The sequence below is a fragment of the Somniosus microcephalus genome, chromosome 4, assembly GCF_052327205.1.
Source record: "Somniosus microcephalus isolate GS21.2 chromosome 4, FLI_Smic_1.0, whole genome shotgun sequence".
In the NCBI taxonomy this organism is placed as follows: Eukaryota; Metazoa; Chordata; class Chondrichthyes; order Squaliformes; family Somniosidae; genus Somniosus; species Somniosus microcephalus.
Window position 1 is genome coordinate 229,060,305 of NC_140990.1, and position 21,121 is coordinate 229,081,425.

Below are 21,121 nucleotides of genomic sequence, written 5' to 3' on the forward strand. Positions count from 1 at the left end.
GTAACCCACCCTGACCGTGCTCAGTGTAACCCACCCTGACCCCACAGTGTAACCCACCCTGACCGTGCTCAGTGTAACCCACCCTGACCCCTCAGTGTAACCCACGCTGACCCCTCAGTGTAACCCACCCTGACCCCTCAGTGTAACCCACCCTGACCCCACAGTGTAACCCACCCTGACCCCTCAGTGTAACCCACCCTGACCCCACAGTGTAACCCACCCTGACCCCTCAGTGTAACCCACCCTGACCCCTCAGTGTAACCCACCCTGACCCCTCAGTGTAACCCACCCTGACCCCACAGTGTAACCCACCCTGACCGCTCTCAGCTGAGGCCCCTGATGAAAGCCCACATAAATTAAATGATGGGTGACTTGTCAACCATTTTACTCCTGTGTACTAGTGATTCATTGATTCCTTTGATTCTGTTCCTGAAACAAGCATTTATCCTTCAATTCCTCTCTATTTAACAATGACTAGTTTGTTAGCTGCAAGTTCCAATAAGTTGACTGTTCTTAATGTAGATTGGAGTAAGTTATTTCTAATGGATAGCTTCAGAAGCTGAGTAATGGAAGGAAGCAAAACTGATTCAGCTGGCAAGTCAGCCATTATTTCATTGATTTCAATTTATGTAATGGATGTTCGCTGATAGTTGTCACTGAGAATTGAACTGAAGGATGGTGGTGGGTGCAGGTGAGGGCTACACATATTTACATGAAGGAAAATGTGCATGTTTTGAGCAGTTAATGGGATCTATGAAAACTTCTAACCAGCACAACTTTTTCCTTCCGTTTTACTGATTGCATCAGTGATTTATGAATGTGTCATTCTCTCTTGGTTAATCCATGGGTTTAGCTGCTTGATAGGTGTGAACCCGTCATAATGACTGGTGCATTCTGACAGTCTGCTGGTCAACCCAACAAGAGGAAAATAGGCTTTCACTTTTGGTCTTTAGTCAGACCTTTATTTTGGACAGTTTATTTAAAGAGGGAAATAATGCCCTTTATCTATGAATGTCTTTTTGAAAATTACCTGTGGTCCAGGTTTACCATGTGGACCAGGGCTTCCTGGGTTTCCTGTAAGTCCCTAAAACAAAGAAAGGCAATTAGAAATAAAAAGATAAAATGCATTGTTACTAAAATTAATTTTCCAACCATTTTTTCCTATTATTTATTTTAAGAAATTATATGTTTCTTACTCTTTGGCCAGGGATACCAGCATCTCCAGGACGACCTGATTCACCATTAGCACCTCTAGATCCAACGGGACCAGATGGGCCAGTTTCTCCTGGAAGACCCTATTATCATGAAGGTAACATATAATTAGGTATTTGGAAACCTTCAGCCAGTTGAAAATGAGGAAAATGTATCAACATTTATTAAAGCTAAATTTAGATATGAAGAAATCGTCTGACCTTTTCACCAGGTAGGCCACTCCCACCTGGAGGCCCATGCGTTCCAGGAAGACCCTAGAAACAAGAACAGAAAGTCAGACTACCATTATTATAGAATTATACAAAACCATTGGGCTAAAAATTGAGCAGCGCCCCATTTGGGGCGTTAACTTTGCCGGGTTTAGCGCCCCGGAAAAATTAGCGCCCCTGCACCGGAACTTGAGTAGTTGCGCCCCAAGAGGGAAGCAGGGCGCTACTGGAAGTGCCCCATATTTGTCTTGGGGCACTGCAAGTCAATATTGCGGTGCTACATGCCCCAGCGCCATGCGCTGCGGCACATCATGCCGCGGTATTGCAGGCCTTCCTCCCCTTCTTAAAGGGGAGGGGCCTTGCACAGCACGACCCAGGGCCCAGCTTGTTCCCCGGGGACCGGGAATGCCGGTAAAAGAGCCCGGCACTCAAGAAAATTGCCGGGCTCTTGGAGCGCAGTCAACACTCCGAGGGGGGGCGTCAGGAGGCCGGGGACAGGAGTGTAGGCTGGTACTGGCAGCCGGCCAGCAACAAAAATGGCTGCCCCGCACCTTGCCTTTAAATTGCGTCTCCCTGGCTGCAGGTAGGCCCCCCTGACCCTGTCGGACATAGCATCCAGCGGTAAGCCAGGGGGTGCTCCTGAAAATCGCGGCCGGGGTGCGAATGGGGTGCTGCGCACAGCGATTACATCATCGCCGGTGGCTCAGCGCCACGGGGTGCTACCGGTTAGCATCGCCGCTAATCTCCCGCTGAATTTCGCGGGAGGCGTGGGCGGCGCTGGGCCCGGGCGCTAGCTGCTTTGCGCCCCATTAGCGCCCTCTTAGGGCACTAACGGGAGGCGCAAAGCAACCCAATTTTTACCCCCATTGACTTTTAAAGTAACTTAAGTCTAATCATTGATGTTGCTGATCTAGAGGGATCCACAAAGCAGATCATGAGCTATAAATAATTAATTGCCCTACCATAATGATTTGGGACAACACAAAGTATTTGGTATGATAGAAAACCAATACATACTCCGAACAGGCAAAGGCTCCACTTGTGTAGTTAAGTAACCATGATCAACAAATGAGGTAAGAGACAGTATCAAGCTTAAAAAAAAAGGTTTACACAAATGCAAGGAAAAATGGTAATCCAGCAGACTGGGAGAGTTATAAAATCAACAGAGGGTACAAAGAAAGTAATGAAAGGTGCAAAAAGGAATATGGAAAAAAAACTTGCAAGGGATATCAAAGCTAATGGCAATTTTTAAAATAAATATATTGAGAAATTAATATTAATAATAACAAAAATTGTGGGGAAGTTACTGAGCACTTGGAAAAGTATCAGCTGATCAAAAATGCGAGTCAGCATGGATTGATAAAGGGTAGGTCATGTCTGATGAATCTCAGTTAACTAGTCCTGGGACTCAGTGAAGTAACTACTAACAATAACCAGCCCCAGGACAGTGACAGCGTAACACAAAGAATTCGACCCAACACAATCGTCGCTAAGCAAAAGGAAAAATATCTGTCATATTGGACAGAAACAACAAAAACCCAAAGCAAACTCAATTGCTACTTGGCCCTAAACAGACAATACAACATGGCTGATTACCTGACCATGGTAAAGGATAGCAAACTGAGAAAAACCTTGACAATGTACAGACTTAGTGAACATAGCCTGGCGATCGAAAAAGGTAGACACAGGCAGACCCGGCTACCAAGAGAGGACAGGATATGCTCTCACTGCAGTCAGGGAGTGGTGGAGACAGAGGTGCACTTCCTCACAGCTTGTAGAAAATATCAGGGCATAAGGGAGAATTTCTACCCAAAATTCACAAAAATATGCCCGGAATTCAGAAATTTGAATGACGACCCAAAACTCCCATACCTACTAGGGGAAGAGAGAAATTGTGTAACCTTAGCAGCACACTATGTTACAGCTTGCCATAAACAGAGGGACAACTACTAAATATAAGAAAAGAGTATATACAAATTATATGAATGTATATTTATACACTCAGGGATATATCTGTTTATACACTGTATGGATAGATCTGTATTTTTGTGTACAACCATGAATGTTTTTCGATGCTTTGGCAACATAAGATGTACCTTGTCATGCCAATAAAGCGATTTGAATTGAATTGAATTAATGGGGCAGTAATTCCTCCCCAAACGCGTGAGTACGGAAGGGGTACTCACGCGTCTGGCCGGAGGAAATGCCGGTTTTCAGCATGCACAGCGCATGCGCGGAAAACCGGCATTTCCTCTCCTCTAACCCAAGAGGTGAAGAGGTTAGCGCGTGCGCTGTAGGGGCAGCGCGTGCGTCTTGGATTTCCTCTGTTTTGGGGGATTTGCGCATGTGTAAAGGCCTCCGGTCTTTACGCTTGTAAAAAGCACACGTAAGTATTTATTTTTACAGGTAAGTGGTGTTTTAGTGCAAGGTAGAATTTTTTTCCCCACAGGTTTATTATTTTAAAGGATCTACAATAAGGTAAGTTTGGTTTTAGACCCTTTTTATTAAAAATTTATTTTTTCAACAAAAAAAATTATTGTTTAAATTATTTTTTTTAACTTATTTATACTTAATTAAATGATTGGGATGTTTTTTGAAATTTTATTTAAAGTTTAAGTAGTGTTTTGGGGTGCAGTACTTCTCATGAGTTTGACAGTTCTTACTCTCAAACTTATGAATGAAGTTTCCCCTCCCCTGATTGGCTGAACAGTGCTCACCTGATCCCAGCCGGCACATTGCACTAACTACGCCGCTGGGCCAGGTTAGCACAGCACGCCGACAGCTGAACCTGGCCACTGAAAGGAAATCCACTGCGGGCCAGGTTTCAGATGTCGGCGCGCAGGGTGAGTGCACATCGGGGGCTTGCACGCGCGGCAAGCCCCCAACACCAAGTTCTGGGCCAATGTTTTGAAGAGGTCACTAGCATGGTGGACAAGATGTGGGAGTGTCTATGGATGTTGTCTATACAGTTTTGGGCACTAAATCTCAGGAAATCCTTTGGATGGGTACAGAGCTGATTCACCAGAATGATACCAGGGCTTAAAGAGTTAAATAAATATGGCTTGTATTCCCTTAATGTGTGCTGTGAGGAGGATGCCGAGAAACTCCAGGATGATTTGGACAGGTTGGATGATTGGGCAAAAGCATGGCAGATGCAATATAACGTGGATAAATGCGAGGTTATCCACTTTGGTGGCAAAAACAGGAAGGCAGATTATTATCTGAATGGCAATAGATTGGGAGAAGGGGAAGTGCAACGAGACCTGGGCGTCCTTGTGCACCAGTCGCTGAAGGTAAGCATGCAGGTGCAGCAGGCGGTTAAGAAGGCAAATGGCATGTTGGCCTTCGTAGCGAGAGGGTTTGAGTACAGCAACAAGGATGTCTTGCTGCAGCTTTACAGGGCCTTGGTGAGACCACATCTTGAGTATTGTGTGCAGTTTTGGTCGCCTTATCTGAGGAAGGATGTTCTTGCCATGGAAGGAGTTCAGCGAAGATTCACCAGACTGATACCTGGGATGTCAGGAATGATGTATGAGGAGAGATTGGGTCGATTGGGCTTGTACTCACTGGAGTTTAGAAGAATGAGAGGGGATCTCATTGAAACTTATAAAATTCTGACAGGACTGGACAGACTAGATGCAGGAAGGATGTTCCCGATGGTCGGGGAGTCCAGAACCAGGGATCACAGTCTAAGGATAAGGGGTAAGCCATTTAGGACAGAAGTGAGGAGGAATTTCTTCACCCAGAGAGTGGTGAACCTGTGGAATTCTCTACCAGAGAAGGCAGTAGAGGCCAATACATTAAATATATTCAAGAAGGAGTTGGATATATTTCTTAAGGCTAAAGGGATCAAGGGGTATGGGGAGAAAGCAGGGACCGGGTACTGAATTTGGATGATCAGCCATGATCGCATTGAATGGCGGAGCAGGCTCGAGGGGCCAAATGGCCTACTCCTGCTCCTATCTTCTATGTTTCTATGTTAAGTCTAGAAGGCTGAGGGGTGATATAATTGAGATCTTTAAAATTATATAGTGTTTTGATAGGGTAGTTACAGAGAAACTACTTCCTCTGGTGGGGGAATTCAGAACAGGAAAGCATAATATAATTTGAGTGAGGCCATTTAAAAGTGAAATCAGGTACAGGTAGACTATCCTTTATCTGAAAACCTCGGGACCAGCCGAGTTTCGGATAAAGGAGAATTTTGGATTTTGGAAGGTGGGTCGGCGGGGGTCCGCGGGGGGTCATGCGCACGACTTACGCTGACGCTCAGCGTAAGTCAGTCAGGGTCGGCGGGGGTCGGGGCCGGCGGGGTACGCGGGGGGGTCGGCGGTTGTCGGGGTCGGCGGTTGTCGGGGCTGGCGGGGTCCGCGGGGGGGTCGGCGGTTGTCGGGGCTGGCGGGGTCGGCGGTTGTCGGGGCCGGCGGGGTCCGCGGGGGGGGTCGGCGGTTGTCGGGGCTAGCGGGGTCGGCGGGGGGGTCGGCGGGGGGTCGTGCGCACGACTTACCCTTTATCCGAACTTCCGCAACCGGAACCCTCTAAAAACCGAAGGTTTTTTCGTTCAGCGTAAGTCGTACGCACGACTTACGCTGAACGAAAAAACCGTCGGTTTTTAGAGGGTTTCGGTTTTCGGAAGTCCGGATAAAGGGTAGTCTACCTGTAGTACTTTTTCATACAAAGGGTAGTGGAAATCTGGAACTCTCTCTCCAAAAGGCTGTGGATGGTGAGTCAATTGAAATTTTCATACTGAGAATGCTAGATTTTTGTTGGGTAAGGGTATCAAGGGATATGGAGAAAAGGCAGATAAATGGAATTACTTGTGGACCAGTGTTGTAGTCCTGCCTCAATCCCAGTACATCTTTAATATCCCCACTGGAGAACAGGTTCATGGATTTACCCTTTATAAGAAATGAGGACTGGCAATACCATAGGAATATAGGACATAGGAACAGGAGTAGGCCATTTAGCCCCTCAAGCCGTGTTACGCCATTCAATGAGATCATGGCTGATCTGTGACCTACCTGCCTTTGCCCCCTATCCCTTAATACCCCTGGTTAACAAAAATCTATCAATCTCAGATTTAAAATTAACAATTGACCCAGCATCAACTGCCATTTGCGGAAGAGAGTTCCAAACTTCTACCACCCTTTGTGTGTAGAAGTGTTTCCTGATTTCACTCCTGAAAGGCCTGGCTCTAATTTTTAGACTATGCCCCCAGTCCTAGAATCCCCGACCAGTGGAAATAGTTTCTCTCTATCTACCCTATCTGTTCCCCTTAATATCTTGAAAACTTCAATCAAATCACCCCTTAACCTTCTAAATTCCAGGGAATACAACCCTAGTTTGTGTAATCTCCCCTTGTAATTTTTACTAATATACAGTACAGCAACTATCTATTATGCAATGTTGCCTATTTTAGAAGCGTAGATATTCACATAGAAAGCTCCAATTTTATAAATGCTATATAGTGATCTATATTTATCAATTGTTATATATTTTACAATGAATTGTTATTGTTTCTTTTTTCACTATGTGATAAAGGTTCCATCTTACTCTCTCGCCAGGAGAACCATTTGGACCGACTGGCCCTGCTCCACCGGGTAGACCTCTTTTACCGTCCTCGCCAGTGGAGCCAGGGAGACCGGGACCTCCAGGTGTGCCCTAGCAAGAAGATAAAGATACAAGTTCAAAGTGTGAATTAGATTCGGCAATTTAGTATATCTTTTTTGTAGATTCATAGACATGCATATTGCTCTCAGTCTTTCAGTCTATATAAGAATAGATGTTGGATGTTCTTCTTTTGCAATGTTCTCCGCCTGGTAGTTGTGTTATAATATGCATGAGGGTATACGACCCTTGCCTTCCATAATCCCCCAAACAAAAGGAAAAACAGATTGTTAGATTTGAAGTGGGTGTATCAGTTTTTTTATATAATCATTTTCTGCTGTTACTACAAAAGATTTTAGACTAATAAAAAGGGAAGCATTTCATAATTACTATATCAACCTCAGCTTAGATTTGCCAACTAACTGAATTATTCTATTAATATTTGCACAAACAGAAAGGTTATTAAAATTATAAAATTATTAAAACTAAACCATTATTTAAATATCTTAGTAAAAATAATTCTAATTTAAGTATTTGGTCATTTAATTTATTTTCCTAGTTCAAAGTGAAAGGTACAAAGTGAGAAGACTTACGGATTCACCCTTAGGACCAGGTTCACCTGATGGTCCAGATTTTCCAGATTCACCCTAAGAAAGTGAATTGCATCTTGTTAGAAAAAATATTGACAATGTCAGCAAATTAAATTGTTTTTCTGTTTGAAAGACAGCTAGGTAAAATCATTATATATAAATAATGAATTTCTTTGGTATTTTGTAAGAGAAGAACACGTTTAAAGCTAACCTCTACAAGAGTGATGCCTGAGAAAAGTGCAAAGGTCAACATTGCAATGGAAGTAGAAGATGAAGAACATACAAAAAGATTTTCAGAATAAGAACACTCTGAACTGAACTACAAATCTAAACCCTAGTGGTTTAAAAATGGTGCAAGATATGTACAAATACACCCAGATTGAGCTTGAGATTTAGTAAATTCTATCAATTAGTATTTCTCAATGTATATTCAGAGCAAAATAAGAAGACTATCATAGTCTACAGTAGCAATGTTGGGTCATGTCATTCAATAAGTTTAATGCAGGCACATTATAATAAAGTACACAGCTCCACAAAAAAAGAGTAGGTTTACTTAAACCTGGAATTTCATCTGAGAACATTCAAATGCTGATCCCTTCAATGTTATTCCACCTGCTGAATTTCAGAAGGATTTGAACCTTGAACTCACCATTAGAACAGCGCTCAAAGTTAGTGAAGTTCTGTCAAACAGATTATACCATGGTGTAAAAATCACTAACTATGGATAAGTCTGTCAACCAACAATGGCACCTTTTTATTACCAAAACATTTATGACCTTAAACAGAACATCTGCAGTACACTCATGAATCAAATGAGCACAAGCAACGCTGGAATCTGTTGTTCATTAGTTGATTAATCAGGAGCCCTAAGTATAGAAACATTACACCACAACTGACAGCCATATATCCTGTATGTATACGTACTGATGAAAGGTCAGCAACCTGAAATGTTGGGCCAGATTTTCGGGGAGCCGTCAGGCGGGGTTTCAGGCATGTGGGGGGGGGGGAAATCCCGAATTTGGGGGTCCCGACACCATCCCGCCCAAAACCCCGCCCCACGTAAGTTTCAGGGGTGGCGGAGACCCGCCCCGCACTGGGACCCGCCAAAACCAGGCGGGAAGGGATTAGTGCCAATTAACTGCCTGTTAACAGGTAGTTAACAGGCAATTTTTAGCCTAATCCCTATTTTGAGGGGTTTCGTGTGGGTTTCCCGACGGTTCCAAACCACGCCAGGTAAAGCAGGCAGGCCGTCGGATTGAAGGAGTTGGAGGGGTCGCGATGTCGGCGCTCAGGTGAGTGATGGGTGCATGAGTGCAAAGGTAAGTGTGTTTGGTGTGTCTAAAGTGTGTAAAGAACTTTTACTTACCTGTTCTTACCTTCACAGCCTTTCTTCCTGTAGCCATCGGGAGCGCATCACTCAGCCGGAACTGAAAGCTGAACGGCTGCAATCTGTCAAAAGTGACAGCCTTCAGCTTTGAGTGCCGGTAAGAGTTCTAACTGAGTCTGTGCAGAATGACTCAGCTTAGAACTCAGAGTGTCAGTGTTTCACAGCTTCAAACAGCTGTGAGACACTGATATTTCATCTGTCAAAGAACTCTTGACAGATGAAATTTCAGTCTGTGACGTCACCTGTTGCCGGGTGGCCCTTAATTGGCCTGCTGAGCCCGCTGGGCAGGCTCAACAAGGTCAATCAAGAGAAAATCGTGCGGATTGGCCGGACGTCGAAGTAGGCGGGTCAAAAACCCGAAAGGGGACGTCCCGCCTTCTTCCCGACAGGTTCGGCAAAATCTACCCCGTTCTGTCTCCACAGGTGCTGCCTGACCTCTGGAATGTTTTCAGCATTTTCTGTTTTTATTTCAGAATTCCCCCAGTATTTTGCTTTTGTTAACCATTTGCCACTCATTTTTTTTAACTAATGGTTTATATGAAAGCATATGTGGAATTTTACTTCTGTCCATTTCAGTTATATTTTTCCTCCTTATATTCGAACCTTACAATATTTCCTATCAGAGAGCAGCTAGGTGATCAGCTCTGGTTTTTGCTAATGTGTAACCAGCTGCTGGAAGGTGGCTGAAAGCAGTTCTGTGTAAGTTGTTCTTCAATCTCCCTTCCTGCTCTCGAGCAAAACATTTGGCTTCTAATCTGGCAGCATGGCTAAGAGCAAGAACTTGTTTTGTGGGGAATCGTAGAGGAAGCTACATTGCACTAGTCCATCAAACTGGTCACAAAAATATTGTAAAGCAAGAATCAGAGATTACATTTTTTTTTAAACTGCAGAATTTGTATAACTAATTATAAGAATGTACAGGCCCTGAAAGGATCATTATGGTCCGCCTGGTCAGTTACAAAGTTTGAAAAGTACTATACTGTTCTCCATTTCTTATACTTCTCCACTGCCTCTTTCATTTTGTAAGCAACTCTTGAATTTGTTGCCGCTATCTGCCTCCATTGTCTTCCTGTGCCGTCTGCCACATCACCTTTCTCACTACTTTTCTACAGCAGATATTACCAATAGATTTTTAACAATGAGAACATTTTGCACAATTCAAATAAATTAAATGAATGTAATTCTCATCATTATCTAATATTTGCACTGTAGGTGGATACTGCTATACTGGGCAGGCTCAACAAGGTCAATCAAGGGAACATCGCGTGGGTTGGCCACAAATCGATGGAGGCAGGACTACAACCCAAAAAGTGGGAGTCCCGCCTCCATCATGTCCCCATTGACAAAATCCAGCCCATCTGTATAAAGTGCAAGGATTGTCACTAGTGCAATAAAGTAGTACAACTATTGCAAACACTTACTGGTAGACCTTTAGACCCTGGAACTCCATTAGTGCCTGATGGACCTGGGGCACCAATTGGACCTGCTCCACCAGGGTGGCCAGGCATACCAGAAGGACCCTAAAATGTAAAGAAAACTGGTGTGAATAAAGTTTCTAGTCAAGGCTGTATTACGAAGTACATTTTTAAATCCTGCACACTGGATGTTGACTAAAAGATGTCACAAGAATTGAAAAAGAGAACAATTAAATTAAAGCAATAGGTGCATTTCATGCTTCAATCAGACCTTTGAAAATGTTTTCAGATTTTTATTCAATAAATGTAGTTGCATCATACTTTACCGAATCCATGCGGTCAAGGAACAAATAATTCATATCAAACTGTTAAATGGCCTGGCATTCAGATAATAATATTCATGTGATAAATGCAGTCCAAATCAATGAGAGACGACAACATTTATTTGATCCTCTGCTCTTTAATTAAGGCCTTACTTTACTGTATTTGTAGTATATTCTCACTATAAATGAATAAAGTGATTTTGTTGTAACTAACCGGTAAACCTCGAGTACCAGGTGATCCATCTTTCCCAGAATTCCCCTAAAATACAAATCAGTAACAGATTCTCAGATGCTATTTTCTGATTTTTCAATCGTTTATCAATTGGTTACTAAAAAGTAGATGTAAAGGGTCTCAGTGGATAATTAGTTACATACGGGTTTGCCTGAAATTCCAACCAGGCCCTGAAGACCTGGGTCGCCTCTTAATCCTGGAGTACCATCAGAACCGCGAGAACCTCTCTCACCAGATTCACCCTGCAAGGTACATTATTAAAGGCAAAAACATACTTTGAAAACAGTGTGAGCTATTGGATACATTAATTTTAATCAAAACTGCAAGCCAAAAATAGAGATTAATTTCTGTCCTTAAACATTGACTTTATATAATGTGGCTTAATGTCATCATTCTTCCTACAGGTTTTGGAGCCAGAATTCCTTGTGGGTTCCATTCTGCTGGTCTTCCACCATAACTGCACGTAACATTCGTGCCACACAAGTGCCAGGCAATAACCATGTCCAACAAGAGAGAGTCTAACAACCTCCCCTTGACATTCATGGCATTACCATCATCGAATTCCCCACCATCAATATCCTGGGGGGGTCACCACTGACCAACTTAATTGGACCAACCACATAAATACAGTGGCTGCAAACAATGTTCCACCTAATTTTTTTGGGTGCGCAATCGCTTTAATGGACCCATTCAAAGTTTTGTGCGTGTGTGAAATTTCACATTTGAAAAGCTGGTCCCAGGCTGTGTGGAACCGGCAGACAGCTTAGAGGGAACGTTGGCTACAAGAGCAAGTCAGAGGCTGGGTATTCTGCAGCGAGTGTCTCACAAGTCAGGAGTGTGATGGAATACTCTCCACTTGCCTGGATGAGTGCCGCTCCAAAAACACTCAAAAAGCTCAAAACATCCAGGACAAAGCAGCCTGCTTGATCGGCACCCCATTCACCACCTTAGACATTCAGTCCCTCCACCACCGGCGTACCGTGGCTGCAGTGTGTACCATCTACAAGATGCACTGCAGCAAATCGCCAAGCCTTCTTCGGCAGCACCTCCCAAACCCGCAAATACTACCACCTATAAGCACAAGGGCGGCAGGCGATTGGGAACACCACCACCTTCAAGTAATACACCATCCTTACTTGGAAGTATATCACTGTTCCTTCACCATCGCTGGGTCAAAATCATGGAACTCCCAACTTAAGAGCACTGTGGGAGTACCTTCACCACATGGACTGCAGCAGTTTACCACCACTTTCTCAAGGGCAATTAGGGATGTGAAATAAATGCTGGCCTTGACTGGGATGCCCACATCCCGTGAATGAATTTTTAAAAACTTTGTCAGGACACCAGTGCAACCGCTCAGAAAACAGATACGCTGGGTCTCAACGATGTAGGGCCAACTATGTATTAGAAGGAGTGAGGCGGAATGTGGGCATTCCCATGCTGGGAATAATCAAGCCATCGGCCTGCAGGGAACCAAGTAAAATATTAAAGGGCCAGTAATTTGGAGCAGGAACCAGTTCTGCCACGATTCCGCCCCATTTGCAGTGCCCTTTTAAATTCCAGTGGGGAGGGGGAAGAAGGTGGATCTTCTACCTGCCCCCCAAGTCAAGGGGGCATGTCTGGGGAATTCCCAGGCTGCCCCAAGAAATTCTGCCCATTTCGCTCTTATAATGCTTCAAAACGCAGGCCCTCTGAGGCCTGAAGAGAGGTCCCAGACGCTCCCAGTTAGGATCGAGCATTTTTAAAATGCCCAAAAATTTCTCCCTGAGAAGCAAAAAATAAACTTACCTCCTGTTTTCCTTTAGCCCAGGAAGGGCCTTGAGCCCCCCTATTGGAGCAGCTGGGAGCTACATCAACATGAACCAGTGCAAGTCTTTGATGTGTCCACACTGGTCATTTAAATTACTGCAATATGGGTCCATGTCATTAACTCCAGGGGGACAGGGGTTCCATTCCACTTCACTTGCACCAAGCGAGGTGTGCCCTATAAAATTGGGGGCCCATGGGTCCATATAGTCCACCTTCCTACTGTACTAACAATTGTAACCGATTATATATTTTTCTTCAAGACCCTGTCCAACTTGACCTTGAAGGGATATTAACTACTTCCATCTACAACCCGCTCTTGGTAAACTACTTCAAATAACTGACCATCCTCTCAATGAAGTAATGCTTTATTTCTTGCTGCCCAAATCTCTGTCTTTTCAAGTGTACATTTTGGCTTGTGGTAACACTCTCACTCTGATGCAGAAGTTCATGGGTTCAAGCCAGAGATTTGAGCTCATAATCTAGGCTGGCACTTCAATGCATGTACAGTTGGAGGTGCCATCATTTGGATGAGATGCTTAACCAAGGCCCCATCTGCCCTCTAAGGTGGATATGAAAGGGACTACTCGAATGAGAGCTGGGGCGCTTTCTTCGTTTCCCGGTCAATACTTATCCCTTAACCAACATCACTAAAACATATTGGCCCAGAAATTGGGTTGGGGCGCCAAAGTGGCACAAAAGTTGCCCGAGCGCAGCGATCGGAGTAATACCGATCGCCAGAAATTCAGTTTCAGTGCCCCTCAAGGGACACGGGGCGAGGCTCGAGGCGCTCCGCGTCCCTCTTAGGGCGCTGAAACTGATTATCGCAGCGCCACACGCTGCGGCACGGCACGCTGCGGTACCGCAGGCCTTCCTCCCACTGTTAAGGGGGAGGTGCCTGCAACAGCGCGATCCCCGCTCGCGAGTGCCGGCAAATGAGCCCGGCACCAAGGAGAAGTGCCGGGCTCTCGGGAAACAGTCGGCAATGCCGCAGGGGGGCGGGGGGTTAGGAGGCCGGGGACGGAGGTGCTGGCAGGCGGCTGCCGAAAAAGCGGCCGCCCCGCACCTCCACCTTAACTTGCGCCGCTGCCGGCACAGTAAGGCCCCGTGAACCGGGCGCGGGTAGCGAACGGCGCAACTGCGGCGTTCGCTACCAAATATCGCGAACGGGGCGCGAATGGGGCGCTGCACACACCGATGATGTCATCGGTGGCAGCGCAGCGCAGCGCAACAGGCTAACGCCACCATTCGCGCCCCTCCTGAATATCGCGGGAGGCGCAGCCAGTGGCGCTACAGCCACTGCCTGCCTCTTTAGGCGCTAACAGGTGGCGCTACTCACCCAATTTCTCCCCCATTATCTCATTACTGTTTGTGGAAACTTGGTGTACACAAATTGGCTGCCATATTTCCTTTTATTATAACAGTGATTTACACCTCAAAAGTATTTCATTGGTCTTGAAAAGTACTATATAAGTGCAAGTTCCTTCTTTTCAGCTGATATTCATGTCCCCTTGTTTTGCTATTCTATACCAAATCAAATATCCCTAATTGAATCTCCGCATTGCTGAGCCTTATTAATTGGAATATTTCCTCAGTCTTCTCTTCTCCATTGAGAAGAATCTCAGTTTGGTGAATCTATACAGGGGCAGATTCTAAGCGCAACACCGATAATCTAAATCATCTGAAACTCTGAACTCATTCCAAGTAATCACATAGCTCTGTTTGAAGCTGTTAAATTTACAATATCAAGCAAGCCTGAGAAATGCTTCCCGGACAACATACCTTAGCTCCTGCACGACCTGGAAAACCAGAGGTACCAGGAGATCCGGGAGAGCCCTAATTGAAAAAAAACCCAAGTTTTACATGCATGTATATATGAATAAAATAAAGAGAATTTGGCTTTAGCAAATGAAGAACATACAATGTGGGGGGTATTAAAAAATACATTTCAGAAAACAGCACTTCACTTACAGATGCACCATCTTTGCCAGGATGACCATCATGACCACGGGTTCCCTAAAAAAATAACATAGCTTCTTGTTCAGAGATTGTTTTCGTTGGAAAATCTTAAGGATAAAATCAAATTGAAATGCAATTAAAGGAACTAAGGTAGAAATTCAAAGAGTTAAACTCACAAACATTATCAAAATGAAACTTTATAAGGTTGCTCAAAATATTAAATATCAATATTAAGCTCCTGTTACCAGTTTCAAGACCCCAGACCAATCCCAACTCCTTACAATGCTATAATTATTATTTAGTGTTCTACCATATAATGGGTAACAGGATTCCTTTCATTTTATAATGTATAGTGTTGTCACTGATATTGTCTGGAGCAAAATATTGATGTCATATGGTAGACATATTCCATTCAATAGGAATGGGTGAGTGTTAAAGTTTGTACTTACAGATATTCCAGGGGATCCATTGCGCCCTCTCTCACCAGGCAAACCACGAGGACCCTAGCGTGCAACAATGAACAGAAACAGTCATTTCACCGCATAAAATGAAAATCCATTTCAACATTGCTTGTTTCAAAAACAGACATTTGTATCTATAAAAATCAAAGCACACATTTACAAACACAGTCAGCTGGTGATCATTGTGGATGAAACGGAAAGAAGAACTTGATAAAGTAGCTACATGGAAAAATTGTCTATTTTGTTCTTTTATAAGTTTCCCAGGGGCCGATTCCCTGATTGAGCTGAGAAACATAGAAACATAGAAGATAGGAGCAGGAGTAGGCCATTCGGCCCCTCGAGCCTACTCCGCCATTCAATGTGATCATGGCTGATCATCCAAATTCAGTACCCGGTCGCTGCTTTCTCCACATACCCCTTGATCCCTTTAGCCTTAAGAAATATATCCAACTCTTTCTTGAATATATTTAATGAATTGGCCTCTACTGCCTTCTGTGGTAGAGAATTCCACAGGTTCACCACTCTCTGGGTGAAGAAATTCCTCCTCATTTCTGTCCTAAATGGCATACCCTTTATCCTTAGACTGTGACCACTGGTTCTGGACTCCCCGACCATCAGGAACATCCTTCCTGCATCTAGTCTGTCCAGTCCTGTCAGAATTTTATAAGTTTCAATGAAATCCCCTCTCATTCTTCTAAACTCCAGCGAGTACAAGCCCAATCGACCCAATCTCTCCTCATACGTCATACCTGCCATCCCAGGTATCAGCCTGGTGAATCTTCGCTGAACTCCTTCCATGGCAAGAACATCCTTCCTCAGATAAGGCGACCAAAACTGCACACAATACTCAAGATGTGGTCTCACCAAGGCCCTGTACAACTGCAGCAAGACATCCTTGTTCCTGTACTCAGAGCCTCTCGCTACGAAGGCCAACATGCCATTTGCCTTCTTAACTGCCTGCTGCACCTGCATGCTTACCTTCAGCGACTGGTGCACAAGGACACCCAGGTCTTGTTGCACTTCCCCTTCGCCCAATCTATTGCCATTCAGATAATAATCTGCCTTCCTGTTTTTGTCACCAAAGTGGATAGCCTCACATTTATCCATGTTATATTGCATCTGCCATGCTTCTGCCCAATCACCCAACCTGCCCAAATCATTCTGGAGTTTCTCGGCATCCTCCTCACAGCACACACGCCCACCCAGCTTTGTGTCGTCTGCAAATTTGGAGATATTACATCTAGTTCCCTCGTCTAGATCATTAATATATATTGTGAATAGCTGGGGTCCAAGGACTGATCCCTGCGGTACCCCACTAGTCACTGCCTGCCACTCGGAAAAAGGCCCGTTTATTCCAACTCTTTGCTTTCTGTCTGCCAAGCAGTTTTCTATCCAAGTCAATGCTGAGGAGCAGGTCTCGCAGAGAATGGCTTGTGGGAGATTTTGGGCATGCAGCCATGAATTTTTTTGTCCATTTAAATTAATGGGTGGAAAATCCAAGCACTTGCAATTTTCATCCTGGGCTCCTTTCAAGCATTCCTCCTCCTGGGAACGCCCAATCAGGGAATCAGCCCTATGGTTTCAATGTATTGGCTAATATAAAGCTTTCTAATAACCAGTCTAGATTTAACACAGACAACTTTAAACAATTTAAAGAAATGAGGCAAATTCTTCAATGTGTAGCATCAGCAGTCATCGACGTCTGCCTTAGGCCTGTTGCTTGCCCAAATTGCACAATGCATCATTATGTATCCATGCAGTGACCATGGAAGCTGAAGGCAATTGTATGTGTGATGCCATTCCCTCAGTAAGGCTCCACAAAATACCCTAATTAAGTAATTACTCCGTTACCCATAATCAGCATCTTTAATTCCATGTTGTCATCATGTACCCATGTAAAATGGATGCTGCGTGGAAGGCAGCATTTTGATGCTTGCTCTTAAAAGTGTTCTTTGCTTTCTGACTATGTAAATATATAATTGTTAGATTCAGCCTAGATTAGCAATTTGTTTTTGTAATTTTTTAAGCAGGACTGCGTCTCCTGCCTGTAAATGATAGTCAATTGCAATTTAACTTGGCAGTACTCCAAATTTAACCATGGGCATCCTACAGATAAACTGCTGTCTTCTCTAGTTGTGGCAAAGGAAGAAAAAGATCTGAGGATGCACGAGAGAGATATATATTTACACCTTGAACAGACCTACTGCACCTATCCTCCCTGAGCTACCCATGCACACAGACCAAGGTCAACCAACTGTGACATTGCAGAGGAAACCTGCCATTGGAGCAAAACTTTAGATGGGAAGAGCTACGAAGGAACAAACTTGTGCCAATGTTCACACACTCTCTGCCCATCACAACTTAGACATTTTGTAAAATTGTTTACCATTTGGCCAGGCAAACCATTGCCCCCAGGAGAGCCAGCTTCACCCTGTTTTAGAATCAGATAAAAAGCATTAGAATACTGGTAGTGACAGCCAGTGCTGTTGATATGTAATAAGATTTCTTTAAAAAAAATGAAACTACACTTGTTGATTTAAAGAAAAATATTGTCTAATAAACAAACAATCACCTTTGCACCCGAAGTACCAGATTCACCATTAATACCATCGCGTCCATTGAAACCCTATCAAAGACACAGATAATTAGGCGGACTAATAATATGTATAATATTGCTCCAGTGTAATGATTAGTATGTGCATTTAAATAATTGTTTGTCAATAATTATATTAATATTAGTATTATCCTATTATAATAATGCAATTAAAAGATAAAGTAGACAAACACAGATACTTACTCTGTGACCTTTCATTCCAGGCATACCAGGCATACCAGGTTGACCAGCAGCACCCTTTGAGAAAGTAAATGGCATTAAGTCTTTGAATAAGGGCACTTTTCCATTAATAGTGTGCTGTGGGTGACAGGATCACAGTTTTGCCAGAAACACACAATAATATGAGCAAGGTGAACTCTGTGCTTCAACCAACTTTTTCTGGATCCTGAGAATGGAGGCTGGTATCATGGTAAACAAACACTTCTTCCTGGAGAAAGGAATGAGCTTCATGGTGGGCGCACCTTTGCCAAAGCTCCTTACAGGAGCACTTGGATAACACAGTTGTCAGCAGCTGAAGTAAGCCTGGTATGTGGCATTAGACGTAGGATGTCTAGAACTTCAAGTTGGCTGGCACATTGCACGCTGCCCTGCCTGGATTCTTTAACCATGCTAAATACAGATCTCCATAATCTAGCTGATAAGGAAACAAAAGGCTAGAAGGCATTACTTGGAGCCTGGGTATTAGAACATGCACCCATTCACAGTAGTCAGTGAGACAAGTAGATAGTCTGAAGCCCTGAAAATCCAGCTAGTGGAACTACTGTGGGATCTGGTTTGTGTCCATGCTGTCATTAGGAGGATGATGGCAATGCATTTATATATTTTCTGGTGAGCTCCAGTGCTCACCATGTGCTTCTGAAACCTGCTGTATGCCCAACAAGGGCTCAAATCCGCATGTGTCACACATATAATAACCAATTAGTGGCTATGCTCCTGGGGAAGGTGGCCTCTTTGGGATCGAGGTGGCTCTAAGGTGATGTGGCTGGATTTGGAAGGTCTCTCTGGCAAGTTCTGTACAGTAGCTTAGTAGTTATGGTACTGGACTGGCAACCCACCATGGCAAGTTGTGAAGCTGAATTCAATAAACCTGGTAATCAGATCTGGTCTACACTATGTGTTTGACATTTAAAGCCCACTGAAGAGGCCTAGGAAATCATTAAACAATTGCTACAAAGTCAAAGAAGATGAGAATTGAAAAGACCTATCAGCAATGACCCAGGCATTGTACCAGTATAAGACTAAGGCAATCTCAGCCCTGTCACCCCTCAAAGTCCTCCTCACTAACAGCTGGAAGCTGGTGCTGAAACATAGAAACATAGAAGATAGGAGCAGGAGTAGGCCATTCGGCCCCTCGAGCCTGTTCCGCCATTTAATGAGATCATGGTTGATCATCCAAATTCAGTACCCTGTCCCTTCTTTCTCCACATGTGAGAAGCAGCACCAGGTCAATCTTAGAATGAGTTACAAACCTAGTGAAGCTAATACACAGGGTTACCTCAATGCTAAACAGACTATAGACAGAGCTAAGCAATCCGATAACCAACAGATGGGAGCAAAGCTATGTACCACATCTAGTCAATAGTGGTGGTGGACTTAGCTTGGAGACCATTTTAAGCATGCTGATGGGCTTCTAAGAGTGCCTGACACCTATCTGACCAAAAACAAACAATTGGCTCAGTCAGTCTCCTGTTCATTCAATATTTAATTAGTTCACTGCTCTATTTATTTAAATCATGTAGCAATCTGCAGCTACAGTCATTATATTAATTTTCTACTTTATCTTTACTTACCGGACGACCTTGTATTCCACGCTCACCAGTTCTTCCTTGTGTGCCAGGTGCACCCTAATTTTAAACATTGCAAAATCAGTCATTCCTGGTGCAGATAATGTAAAAATAATAGTGAAATGATGAGATAGCAATGTAAAAAAACTGCTGAATTGCCCACATTGCTAGGGGAACTTGTTTTTTTAGCTGTATGCTGATGAGATCAGCAGTTTATAGACAGATTCTGAACTTCAAAGACCAAAAATAACAAAAAATAAGAAATTCTTTGGGCAACACAATGGGGGTAAAATCGTTTTATTGTCAGTAGCGCGAAATGGGCTGACAGCAAATCGACATCCTGCTACACACAACTACATTTATTTTCCGTTGACTTTAATGGAAAACGGGTGGAAAACGGGCTGTCGATTCGCTATGAGCCCATTTCACACTATTGGCGAAGATCAATTTCACCCTCAATAATTCAAATTGGAAGCACACTATTTCAAAGAAATATGAAAATTGTACGAAAATAATGAATCAGGTAGGACAGGGATGAAGTCATTATGAAATTAGAATATCTGCAGCCAACAGAATTTTAAAAAGTAAAGAACCAAAAATGCCTTGCGGAGGTTACCTAATAACAGAGAGCAATAAACCTAGCGCCCCCAATGAGCCAAGGTAATAACTTAAACCAATAGTCAGAGGACCATTAAAGCTCTGAAGCATTCAAACTCAGAGACATGCCGAAGGATAAACATGCACCACTTCAAGTCCTGAGGAAGGACACATTTACATCAAATCGACATGCTGGAGCAATGAATAAACGGGGATTGTCCAAAATCTCAGTCTCTTGGGTTGGTTAGGTGCTTAGTAAAGGGTCTCACAAACCACAAATAAATGTTACATCAATACTTCCATTAATTTTCATATATATCTTAAACTGCCAATACTAATAGAGTTTAGTGTTCTACATAAGAAATAGGAGCAGGAGTAGGCAATTTGGCCCTGTGAGCCTGTTCCACCATTCAATAAGATCATGGCTGATCTGATCTTGGCCTCAATGCCACTTTCCCGCCCGCTCTCCATAATCCCTGACTCCCCTGTAGCTCAAATATATGTCTTTTGAATTGGGAGTCATCTACCATCAAACAGCATTAAGAGCAGCCCTTTGTAAACCACCAGATAATGTAAGCAAAACATAACAACAAGTAAGAAATGTAAATGCAAAAAGAAATGTGTTGCCTGGGCTTTCAAATTGCCACATGTAACTCAACAGCTGCAGTTAGGAAACTTCAAGAATAAAAGGCTTCTTCCCCGCCCCCTCAGATGCTTGACTTTTTAATAGAGGCTTTGTAGCCATAACTAAAAATTTGCAGAATGAAGCTCGGCAACCGAAGTATGGTAATGTTACTAATAGTGAGTGGGAATCCAGACAGTTCATGTCAAGAAAATTATTAATAACTTAAAAAAGACAAAGGGGGGAATTTTAGCTCCTGGATGGGTGGAAAGACGATGGGATGCAATGGGAGGCCTGATCCATTTT

The 21,121-nt window shown here is 43.6% G+C and overlaps 1 protein-coding gene across 1 annotated transcript in view; it reads right to left on the reverse strand.

Moving 5' to 3' along the window:
* Nucleotides 1–21,121, reverse strand: part of LOC147120255 (uncharacterized) — a 345,184-nt gene that overhangs the window by 214,411 nt on the left and 109,652 nt on the right. The window contains exons 9-23 of the mRNA XM_085985900.1: nucleotides 19,603–19,656; nucleotides 17,996–18,049; nucleotides 17,771–17,824; nucleotides 17,585–17,629; nucleotides 15,187–15,240; nucleotides 14,750–14,794; nucleotides 14,561–14,614; nucleotides 11,116–11,214; nucleotides 10,955–10,999; nucleotides 10,424–10,522; nucleotides 7,619–7,672; nucleotides 6,972–7,079; nucleotides 1,413–1,466; nucleotides 1,197–1,295; nucleotides 1,031–1,084 (exon numbers count right to left, since the gene is read on the reverse strand). Coding sequence (XP_085842026.1) covers nucleotides 1,031–1,084; nucleotides 1,197–1,295; nucleotides 1,413–1,466; nucleotides 6,972–7,079; nucleotides 7,619–7,672; nucleotides 10,424–10,522; nucleotides 10,955–10,999; nucleotides 11,116–11,214; nucleotides 14,561–14,614; nucleotides 14,750–14,794; nucleotides 15,187–15,240; nucleotides 17,585–17,629; nucleotides 17,771–17,824; nucleotides 17,996–18,049; nucleotides 19,603–19,656 — 972 coding nt within the window. The remainder of the gene's footprint in view (nucleotides 1–1,030; nucleotides 1,085–1,196; nucleotides 1,296–1,412; nucleotides 1,467–6,971; nucleotides 7,080–7,618; nucleotides 7,673–10,423; nucleotides 10,523–10,954; nucleotides 11,000–11,115; nucleotides 11,215–14,560; nucleotides 14,615–14,749; nucleotides 14,795–15,186; nucleotides 15,241–17,584; nucleotides 17,630–17,770; nucleotides 17,825–17,995; nucleotides 18,050–19,602; nucleotides 19,657–21,121) is intronic.